At 44.0% G+C, this 11,813-nt stretch overlaps 1 protein-coding gene across 2 annotated transcripts; it reads right to left on the bottom strand.

The window, feature by feature from the left end:
* Positions 1-3,381: 3,381 nt before the first annotated feature.
* CRYGS (crystallin gamma S) lies at positions 3,382-11,192 on the bottom strand. Of its 2 annotated transcripts, none has more exons than XM_008705216.2 (4): positions 9,939-11,192; positions 7,982-8,081; positions 4,188-4,430; positions 3,382-3,749 (listed from the first exon to the last, which is right to left on the bottom strand). In XM_008705216.2, exons 3-4 carry the CDS (start codon positions 4,356-4,358, stop codon positions 3,477-3,479), a joined length of 444 nt encoding a protein of 147 aa, XP_008703438.1. In that variant the 5' UTR covers positions 4,359-4,430; positions 7,982-8,081; positions 9,939-11,192; the 3' UTR covers positions 3,382-3,476. The 2 variants fall into 2 exon arrangements, with proteins under 2 accessions (XP_008703438.1, XP_008703437.1); XM_008705215.2 differs by lacking the exon at positions 7,982-8,081 and having other exon boundaries at positions 9,939-10,003; positions 10,274-11,192.
* Between the last annotated feature and the right edge of the window lie 621 nt (positions 11,193-11,813).

Genomic DNA, 11,813 nt, shown 5'->3' with positions numbered 1-11,813 from the left:
ACCAGAAGTTCCCAGGCACCTCACCCGGCATTTTCTCCAGGAACTGCTCTCTGCTCTCCAGCGCTCAAGCCTTTACAGGCCGCGACTACCATAAGCATGAGCACTGGCCATACGTGCTCTGTGTTTTTAATGTATGGTCTCATTCAAACACCCACAAAGTAGGAGTTATCTTTGTGCTCCAGGTAAGGAAGTTGAGGTTATCTCTATTAACGTGACTTAGAGCTCCCGTGTGGAAGTGGGAGGATTTGAATCCATTTCCCTCTCACCCTCCAGAGAGGAAGGGAACTCTCTGGACTGGGAGCCGGAATGCCAGTTCTTAGAAAAGGCTGACCAGGCCTATATCAGGGCTGGTGGGAGGGCACCGGGAGAGCCGAGCGTCGTCAAGAACGGGGCCTATCTGAGAAAGGAAGGGGAAAGATCTGGACACGATCCTCCAGGTGTCGTCTGGTCAGCCTCTGGCTGAGCAGTGGGGAAAAGATCATCACGAACAGCTCAGAAGAGAGGCACCAGAATGAGGAGCGTGGGTGCTGACCACACCAAGGGAGAAGCAATGGAAGGAACAGGAATTGTTCAGCCTAGAAATGAGAGTGTGGAGACCTACGGGAGGGCTATCTTGGGAATGAGAACTAGAAGGAAAGCAGGTTCAGAGTTACAGGAAGCAGGTTGTGACTCAGTGTAAACACCATTTTCTGATACTCAGAGCTCTCCAACAGGCCAGGATTGGGGACTGGTGGTCCATAGGCTAAATCCGGCTGCAGACACACTATGTTGCTTCACAGCGTTTCTGAAAAATTGTATGTCATTGCCCTGCTGTGGGACGTGCGTCTCCGGTTTCCGGAGCTTGTGCCGCTCCCTGTGCTTCGAGTCCTCCGTCACTCATGTGTAACTTGACATGCTCTTCAGGTACAGGGGTGACTGATTCAGAAAATAAAAATACAGGATGCACAGTTAAATCTGAATTTCAGACAAATGACAAATCCTTTTTCGTGTAACTATGTCCCATGCAATACTCGGGATATACTTATACTGTCTCTATAGTTAGTTATATCCCAGTACTTGTGATTTACTAATACTGTCCCATATTCAGTCTGGCAGCCCTACCCTGGAGCCCTGAACTAGGAGCCCCAGATGCTGCATTTTGAGGAAGTGGGTCTACATCTCGGAAATATTCAACGACTTGCCTCAGAGGAATGCTAGGGATGGAAACAGGGCTGAAATGGTCTAAATAGGCCCTTGTCTTCCTTTCTTGAGATCCCCCATTTCAGAGAGACAAAACAATAAAAGCTAGAGGGAGGTAATCATTCTAAATAACAACCCTGGGTGCTACTCTGGTGTGCGTGACAGGTGGATGCTGGCTTGTGCTGGATGGAACAGCAGAATGTTCTACCGGAAGTGGGATTGATTGATAGATAAGGACATAAAAGGTTTTTGACCTCTACTAGTCAATTGCTAGTAAAATGCTTGTTAAGTGCAAGTTGATTGACATGTCTACCGCCGGGGAGAATGGCGGCAATCCCTTTCTGGATCAGGGCATGAACCAAGAGGCATCCAACATCCCGAAATGATGATTCTGCTTTATCTGTCAAAAGCCATCTTCTACTTCCCTGAGACTGAGGTAAGTCATCCTGACACTTGTTTTCCTATCCTGCTGCCAGAAGTGCGTTTCTGGTTGTTTTTTTTTTTTTTTTTTTTAAGATTTTATTTATTTATTTGACAGAGATAGAGACAGCCAGCGAGAGAGGGAACACAAGCAGGGGGAGTGGGAGAGGAAGAAGCAGGCTCATAGCAGAAGAGCCTGATGTGGGGCTCGATCCCAGATCGCCGGGATCACGCCCTGAGCCGAAGGCAGACGCTTAACCGCTGTGCCACCCAGGCGCCCCTGGTTGTTTTGAACAGACTGTGACCGACTCCCCAGGGCCTGGAACATGGCGGCAGTTGATAGGAGAGCAGAGGCTGGCCCTAATGCACGGTTACCACAGCCTCAGTTTCTTCTGCAGAAAAGGAGGGGCAAGACCTCTGAGGTCATTTCCAGAAATTGTGCCGCTGGAAGTGTCAGTGGTCTTTGGTCATCAGCTAGCCTTTCTGCACCCTCTTCCTGACCTCCAAGGAATTAGGATGTTTACGTTCAGTGGGACTTGAGTGAGCACTTGGTTCAACTCCCTCATTTTGGAGATAAAGCAAGTTCCCTTCCTGGTAGGGTGACGAGGCCCAGAGCTCTCTGTGGCTCAGTGGGTGGCCTCCCATTCTTCGTCTATGGTTCATCTTGCCTCCCTCCCTTATGTTTACCCAAGTCTCTCAAGGTCCCTCACTCAAAACAGAGAAAATGACAAAGGGCTGGGGAAGTTAACAAAATGAAAAAAAAAATATTTGGGGGAGAGAATGCACTACACACAAGAGTAGACGGAAGTGCACACAAAGGGAGTATCAGTAGCAGTTCTAATATGTCCTTTTCTGGAACAGCTCCTAGGAGACCTGGGCTCTGCCCTCTCTTTTAAAGACAGGTGCATCCAGAACGTCCCCAGGTTGCCTCAGATGCTCACTAAGTATTCCCAGTGATGCCGGGTTTCCTTCACCATTCTCCTCTTCATCAAGATTAAACAGAAAATCTCAGGGGTTACTCAAAGTGAGTAAAACTCAGTAAAACTCCATTTCGACTACTGTAAAGTCAGGACAAATTATTTGAGATGTGCTTTTGACAGAAAGACTGAGCTTAAAGTTGAGAAGTAACTGACCCAGCAACCTCTGAATCTTAAACCAAGGCCTTCAGGTGACTTATGGCTCCAAAATTTTCAAGTGATGGCTCTGTTTTCACTGTCCATTCTTGATAGGTATTCTGTCTCCTCCATGAGAACTTAAGGGGACCCTGCCCTTTCCGCCTCTTACATTTCTCAGCGTTTTGTATTTCCATTATGCACGCGGACCCCCAGCTGGCAGGTGTTGAATGAATGAGTTGGAGATGAAGAGAAAAGAACAGGGGCTGCGGAAACAAATATCCTGGACCAAACCCCGGTTCCTCTGATCACCAGCTGGTAAACTTGGGCAAGTTTTTAGTTTCTCTAAGCCTCTGTTTTCTTATTTGTAGAACGCAAATAAACTACCTCTGCTACAGGGTTGTTGGGAAGAGAAAATAGAATAATGAAGGCACTCAATTAGCAGTGGCTATTACTATTGCACCTGCTGAATCAATACCGAACTTAAGCAAGCAGAACCACCACATGGCAGTGTGATTTTCTAGCCTTTAATGCAGTCCCGTCTGTTCGGCACAGTTATCGGTTGGCAATCTGAAGGATGAGTTGCTTTGTGTAACTGCCCACTGTGGTGGGCACTACGGTACTGGTCCCTCAGAGTGTTTAAGGAGAGGCATCACAGTCAACAGTGGAATGCGTGCCAGTTGTTTTATTTAGGATGCCCATTTGGATGACAAAGCCAGCCAGCATGTAGCCCCCAGGAAGAAACTCGTGGCCCCATCGACATCATTACTCCACGATGCGGCGGAAAGACTGCACAGCTGGGGAAGCTGCACCCCAGTCGATGGGCTTCCGGTACTCCTTCTTGTCCAGGAGGTACTGCCTGCCACGGTAGTTGGGTAGCTCGTAGAAAATCCAAACTCCGTCCAGCACCTTACTGGAGTGGACCTCTCGCATGTGAAATTGCTCCATGATGGAAGGGCAATCTTCAGTGGTTTCGTACATCTGACCGTTAAAATCTCCTTTCTCAAAGATCTGAATCTTATACTGGCCTCCGCTAGACTGGAAAAACACAGGAGGAAATAAACCACGATGATTATGAAAACCACCAACAGGTCAAGAACTCTGAGAATGGTGTGGTTCAGAACCCACCACCTTGAAAGCTAGGCGATCTGATCTCCCATCCCCACTGTGTACTGACTGAAACAGCCGACTTTCGGTAAGAAAAACTTAATGCCTTAAAGTACTCAGGAGGTAGAGAGAGTGCTCTGGAAATAATTTGTGTATTCAGTCTTGTGATGAACTGACCTTAGGTTTTATGTAAGCCTCAGCAGCTGACAGAAGAAAACACCCCATTAAAGGGTAGGAAAATGTTAAGAAAATGCTTTCACATAAAAGTAAGAAGAAAAAGGAGGGGGGAAGTAGGGGAAAGAGACAGAGAGAGCTGGAGCAGGCGAGCGAGCGAGTGAAGGAGCGGGATCGGAGGGGCCCTGGACTCACCAGGTGAACAGCTCGGCAGGAGCTGAGGCGGTCGTTGAGGCCCATCCAGTGCTGGTACTCGGGGTACTCGCCCCGAGGTAGGATGTACATGTAGCCCGCGAAGTTGGGCCTTTCGTACACGGCCCAGGTGCCTCCTTCCACTCGAATGGAGTTGCAGCGACTCAGGTACATGTGGAAATCTGCGCAGTCGCAGTCACACTCATAGTGGCGGCCTTGAAAGTGCTTGTCCTCATAGAAAGTGATCTGAAGCGTGGGGCGAACAAAGACAAGAACTGGGGAGTTGGGCGGCGTTATTCATGAAAAAATAAAGACCAAGGACATATTCCCCACTTTGGAAATTCCTTCCTCTTCAATTCTGAGGAGGAAGTATAGAGTTCTACCTCACCTCACAACACCCACCTTCTTCTGGCAGACAACTTTAGTTGTCAACAACAGGAATGAGAACTTTCTGAAGGCTTAAAACGAAGCAAAACAAAAGAGTGCCACTAAGATAAGCCAGACCCAAGTTCATGGCTTCCTCCTTTCTGATCCCATAACTCACGGTACTTAACGCATAAGAAAACAAATTATCCACTTATATATCTCTCTCCCATCAGACTCCTTCTAGACTTGTTCCAGCAGCAAAGGCCCAACCTTATTTAAGCTATGGACCCCTGTATCCAGCACTGGACAAACCCTCAATAAATGTTGGTTGAAGATGAGTGAGTTCCAAATGCAGACGTTCACTCTAGGTGATATGGAAGATACATAGAGAAAAATAAAGCAGACCTTAGCTTTAGAGAGCTTATTTTAGATGGATATAGAGCATACACATGACAATATCTCATGCTCTGTATTTTTATTGTATTGCCAACAGAGTAGTTACAAAGTAACAAAATGACAAGTCATGAGTGTTCTTTGCCTCAAACTCTCACCAAGTTTCTCCCACAATCTTTGGGGTAAACTTGAGACCTCTGATTGGCATGGCAGCATACAGCCCTGAGAACCGGGAAATGATAAACCTGGGCTCTGGAGCTGCATCTCTAAGGTCAGACTCACTGCTTCAGGCAAGCTGCCTCGGTGGACTCCTGCTTCCCACTTGTCAGATGAAGGACTAGACTAGATTGAAGCCCTGGCTGTAAAAATAAAACGTTCCCGTTTGCAACAGGAGATAGAGTTCCCAGGCACTCCTGGGGATTCGTAACGCAGTTTCTGAAAACCACCAGCCCAAATGGACTGTAGAGTTTGCCCCTTCTCGTTCTAGAACTCTACAATCCAAGATAAATGCTAGTTTATCGTTGAAAGCACAAGTGTCAGGGAGTCAGGCAGTTAATTCCCTAGCGTTATGCCGCCACCTTGTGGCTAATTTGCATTATCGGTTTAAAAGAAGAAAAACCATGTCAAGCACTATGTTCATAGGAAAGTAGGGCCAGGTAGTCTTGAGAGGATCTCTGAGGTGAAGACTGAAGGATAACGGGGGTTTCCGGAGGCAAATGGAAAAGGATTGCCTGTTCAAAGGCGTAAAGGAATAAACGAACATGGCCCACTCTAGCGACAAGCAGTTCCTCGAGCCTGGTGCATACAGAGTATATGGTGAAGTGCTGGGAAATAAAGCCGGCAGCCTGCCACGGACGCCGTGCTAGAATCCCTTTGGTGACGCCATGCGCGGTGCGGTGGGCTGGTCTGTGCATGGAAGCAGATGGTTGCTGTGGGTGCGGTGAGAGCTGGTGCGGGCCAGCAAACGGCAACTGCTAGCTGAATGACACGGAGGGAACACACAGTCGAAAGGAATGGAGGATTTGGTGACTGCTCAGACGTAAGGAATGATGGAGAGGCAGAAACCAAGAATGACTCACAGAAGGCCACAAAACCTCAATGTTTTCTACCCCAGGGGTAGCTTTCTAGATTATAGCCTACTGATGGTGATTTCCTTCCACCTTAATCTCCCCTTCCTGTCTCTCTCCCCTCTCCTGTTTCCTGTTCCCTACGAGCTTCCTTACCCCTTCCCACCCCTACATCATCTCCTTCATTTCCTTTCTTCCCCTCCCAAATTTCTCTTCCAGCTCCATTTCCCACTTCAGCACAGCAGACTGAGAGATACATGGGGTCCCAGGTTATAGATGAAGACGAAATTGCAGACCACTAGTTACTAGCTCTGGGACCTTGGCTAGGCCACTGAACCTCTCGCTAAAGCTCAGGCTCTTCCTTTGTAAGACTGGATGACAATATCCAGGGCAGAGGGTTGTTCTGAGGAGGGATAATGCCAATAAAGCGCTTAGTTTAATCTGGTTCACAATTGCCAATAAACCTTTGCTACGGTTTACAGATAAAGAAGTTACATGACTTGCCCAAGGTCAATAGCTAGTTACCAGTTTGTTGCAGGCAAGTGAATGGACTGCCGAGCAAAACTCCTGGTTAGTGACCTGTGATTCATTTTATCTTATCTCCCTTTGCTGTCTTCCCGCCTGCACAGCTAGCTCTGTTCAACAAACACCATTTACTCTCTTAGTAATGGAACAATGGAGTCTGAGCAGCTTTCCCCAAGGCCTGTGGAAAGATCGTAAGGAAAACTAAGGTAACTTCACTAAGAATTAATAGATTCTAAACTCCTTAATGTAACTTTAATTCAGTTTACCTTTGGTTTTTGGACAACTAGTCACCAAAAAAGAGGCTTTGCAAGGGATCTGTTATAGGAAATAAAGTTAATACCTTTTTTACTTGAATGTTTCTCACACTTAGTGCCCTCTGCACATTTGCCTGGCTAACATCTATATTTCAGAAGTGGAAATATACACCATGTTCTATAAGGTCACCTTGCTGTCCACCCTTCTGTCAGACTAGCCAACCACCCCAAGGCTGAAACGAAGTACAGTATTGCTATGGAGCATTACTGAGCTCCAGAACCAAGCTTTCCTTTCAGCAGGAGACCTTCCAAATCTCAGAGCCCAGAGGATGTTGTACTTCTACTCAATTTCCATTTGCAGAAGAACCATGAAATCTAATCTATGGTGAGCTGAGAATCTTGGGCAAAAAAATTTTTAGAGAAGACTAAGAAATAGTGCTGGAGATTTCCCTAAAATTGTTACAAAATTCCTCTCATTTTCATTTAGTTTTTGAAAAATAGCCTACTAATCCAATATAGCAGAAATAAAAACGCTGAGTATTCCAGAGGTAACACAAACAATTTTAGTAAAATGCATTGTTTTCGCCAAGCCCATAACTCTGATTAAATTGCTAGTAAGATAGAGGGACAGGGAGAAGCAATAGAGAAAGAGATTAACTTGCTCTTTTGGCCTAGCATGCAAATTAGCTAGCCACGTAAACAGCGCATCTACAAGAAATAAGAGAGCACACTATTACTACTGTGGAAATCTATGGCAGCAGCAGGGGTATTTTCGTCTGAGAGGGTTCTTTTTCAAGATTTTATTTTTTATTTATTTAAGAAAAAGGAAAAGAGAAAGAGCACACAAGCAGGGGGGCAGAGGGAAAGGGACAAGGAGACTCCCCGCTGAGCAGGGAGTCTGGCACAAGGCTCAATCCCAGGACCCTGGAATCATGACCTGAGTCGAAGGCAGACACTTAATCGACTGAGCCCCCCGGGCGCCCCTAAAAGGTTTCTGTAACAGACTTCCCTCGAGGCCTATGGATATTCCTCTAAGGACTTACAATTCCTTTCAGTGGGATTTGCACGGCCTACTTTCAAGAACCTCAGAGCACTAAAGACACTGTCTCATTTGTCTCCTGTAATCTTTAAGATGATGAGTATGATTATTAGTTTTATTTTCCAAGTGGAAAAAAAAAAAACAGGCACTAACCAGTTCTGGAACAAGTTAACAGGTGCCTCCTGACATGATATGATGGGAAGTACTTGATGTTGCCTATGTAACTTTCTGGCCAAAGATGGTTGGTCTGAATCTAAACATGAGGAAACAAACAGACAAATGCAGATTTCAGGACTTCCTACAAGACACTTGGTCTGGACTTTGAAAAATGTTAATGACTCAAACAACAACAAAAAGGTAGGGTGACTGTTCCATATAAAAGACGCTAAAGGAGAAAATGGTTAAAGAAACACGGCAACCAAATGCAGTGCGTGATGCTTGACTGGATCCTGTATCAGGGGAAAAGCCAGCCGTGAGGCACATTTGGAGATGCAACTGGGGGAAATTCAATTATAGTCTGAATATTATGTATCATATTTGTCGTAAATTTTGGGGACAAGATAACGCTAGTATGTTTATTTTTGGAGATACATGCTTAAAAATGGCAAAATAATTAAGTCTATTTATTGTCAAATGTACAGAGAGAGAGACAGAGACCCAATATAGCAAAAGGCTGACAACTGGAGAATAGAAGTGAGTGATATACAAGCATTCGTTCAACATTTCTTTCTTATTCTTTTAAGGTTCAATGGGTTCAAGACTTTTCAAAGTAAAGAGTTGGGGGGCGGGGCGGAAATCAGGCACAGATGGCTTTGCCTACACTCCCTGGTCAGTGGAAGAGCTCAAATAGAGAATGAAGGTAGTTGCCCTCATTCCTAAAGCCCTGCCTAAGAATCAATTTCCAGTCTAACTGTGAATCAAATACTTTAGAGGCAATTTTCCTAATGTAAGTAAGCACCTTATTTCAGGAAATGGGTAACAGTAACTGCTTGAATGAAGTGGATATGTAGGATTTAATTCATTTGATGGTCTTTTAGACCATTACTGGTTGAGGCTAACTTTCACAGAGCAGATTTTTTTTTTTTTTTAAGAATTTATCTTTAGGGGGCACCTGGGTGGCACAGCGGTTAAGCGTCTGCCTTCGGCTCAGGGCGTGATCCTGGCGTTCTGGGATCGAGCCCCACATCAGGCTCCTCCGCTATGAGCCTGCTTCTTCCTCTCCCACTCCCCCTGCTGTGTTCCCTCTCTCACTGGCTGTCTCTATCTCTGTCGAATAAATAAATAAAATCTTTAAAAAAAAAAAGAATTTATCTTTAAGGGGTGCGTGAGTGGCTCAGTCGTTAAGCGTCTGCCTTTGGCTCAGGGTGTGATCCCAGGGTCCTGGGATCGAGCCCCGTATCGGGCTCCCTACTCTGCTGGGAGCCTGCTTCTTCCTCTCCCACTCCCCCTGCTTGTGTTCACTCTCTCGCTGGCTGTCTCTCTCTCTGTCAAGTGAATAAATAAAATCTTAAAAAAAAAAAAAAAGAATTTATCTTTAAGTAATCTCTACACCTAACATGGGGCTCAAACTTAAAACCCTAAGATCAAGAGTCACATGCTCTACTGACTGAACCAGCCAGGTGCCCTGCACAGAGCAGAGTTTTTAACTAAATACTAAAAGTTTTCTACTCCATGTACTCCTTTTATCAGCAAGTTCTACTCCTGGGAAAATTCATAGAATATTGGTTGCTGGAAGGCAGAAATCATGATGATATTTACACGTTGTATACCTGCACAGTATTAAACATCGCCCCCCCACACAAAGATAAACCCTTTTGGAGAATTTATTTGGAGAAAATTAAATTTGGAGAAAAATAAACTTTTGGAGAATTCTGTTAGAGTAGAAAATATAATGAGCATTTCTTAATCTTCTCTCCCAATCCCAGCCTGCAAACCACTATCATACTCACCTCCAGGCAAAGAAGCAAAAGCTTTTCTCCACATTTCTTTCAATGTATCTTTAGGTACGTTGGAAAAGAAGAAACATTCCAAAAGAAAGGAAAAACGGGAAAGGAAAGGTACGAAGGACAAGAAAGTGGTAGGCTACAAATCAGTATGGCCGCTTTCTTACCTTGGTTCCGGATTTAGACATCTTGGTGCATAGGTTGGTTTCCCCAGTGCTGGAATCCAGAATGGCTACAGAGAGTTAGAGGCACAGAGACATTTATACTGGGCTGGTTTCAAATCAAACATTTGCTTAGTCATGAGAATAGGATCCAAAAATTGAGTCAGTCATTTAGAGGCTATTGATGGTTTCTAGAAAAACAATTGGGATTATGAAATAAAGGAAAGCTTCAGTACCCCTTCTAATGCTTACCAAGCCTTGCTGCATTATAGACTTTGCTGAGTCAAGGCACCAAAACCCAGCCAAAGTTTTCAAAGTTAAAAACAAAAAAGTCCCCTTACCTGGGCAATTTGGTTTTCTAGCAAGCCGCCACCTTGAAATCCCCCCGGTCTTCTTTTTACTTCAATAGAGCTTGCTGGAGAGTCAGAAGACCACCCTCTAATTCTGAACAGAAGTGACATTTCCAAAGCAACAAAATTTAATGACTACTAAACACAATGCATGATCTTATGTTTGGAAAATGTCACTACAAAGGACATTTTCGGGAGGATTAGCAAAAATTTTAATCCAGACTGTATATGGTGCCATTGTGAAATTTCCTGAATTTAATCAATTTAGTAATTTATACTCTGACTACATAGGAGAATGTCGTTATTTTTTAGGAAATACATGCTAATGTCTTTCGGAGTAAAGTTTTAAGATGTCTGCAACCTACACTCAAATTGTTGAGCGAAAATACTTCTACTGTCCAGAGCGGTAAAGTGAATGTGACGACATGGTAGCAAGCGGTAAATCTAGACAAGGGGTGTGTGGGGATTCGGATTCTTGAAACTGTTCTTTAAGTTTGAAAATTTTTCAGGACACACATGCAGGACACACAATCCACAAGAAAGGGCTATACAGAACGTAGCCTGAGAGACAGAAAGCTACCGTGAGAATTACGGTCCTGCCAAGGTTGAGCTAAGCCCAACGTGCCGCCTGCTTGGTGGCATTTTTCTGCCATGATATCCTATGGGAACCTGTTCAGAGGACACTTCTTGGCACCTATTACACCTCTGACTTTTGGAATGAGATTACATTTTATGTAAATTCAAAGAAACAACAAATCAATCCTTCTCCATTTTCTTTTTCTTGGTCAAGTATATTCTTTCTAAAAGTCCATCTTCCTCATGGTTTCATTAATTAAGCTCTCCAATAAATGGGATGCCGCCAAGATACATTATAGTCAATTCAGAAAACGGTAAATGTGCCTTGATAGGAAGATTACTGAGAAACAAATTAGTAAGTTATGTGCTTAGCTTTTTAAATTTGGTAAACTGGAAAGAAAGTAAGTAATACCATTAATTTCATTAACCAACAGCAATTTCCAGAACACACTTCAGTTATTCCAGTGTTTCTTTATTGAATTCTCTCTTGAATTTCATCTTAAAATAAAAACTATGAAAACCTCAGTAAGAATTAACACCCATTCTGAGAGTTAATTTTTCACTTGAGATCAAGCCCTTTTTTGATATAATTACTAATTCACTGACCAGTGAGCATAGAAAACAATGTTTATCAGTGGATTCATTTAATAATTTAATAATTATTTAATAATTTAATAATTCTTTTTCCTTTATCTTAAAGAATACAGCTTTCCCAATCAAATGTAAACTTTATTTTGATAACATCACAAAGTGACATTGGTAACTGAGAGGGAGAAAACATGACCCCAAAACGTGCTACTGTAGCATGTGGACTATTTTGAGCTAAAGGTGACGAAGACCCCGCAGATTCAAGAAAAACTTAACTTACCTAAAATAATTCAGATAGGGGGCCTGGCCCAGAAGAGCTATTACCAGAGGGAACTTTTAATCTGAATGGCCCATCTGTATGACAAGG

This window comes from Ursus maritimus, unplaced genomic scaffold (assembly GCF_017311325.1).
Source record: "Ursus maritimus isolate PB19 unplaced genomic scaffold, ASM1731132v1 scaffold_4, whole genome shotgun sequence".
Classification (NCBI taxonomy): Eukaryota; Metazoa; Chordata; class Mammalia; order Carnivora; family Ursidae; genus Ursus; species Ursus maritimus.
This window is presented reverse-complemented; position numbering and strand designations above follow the sequence as displayed.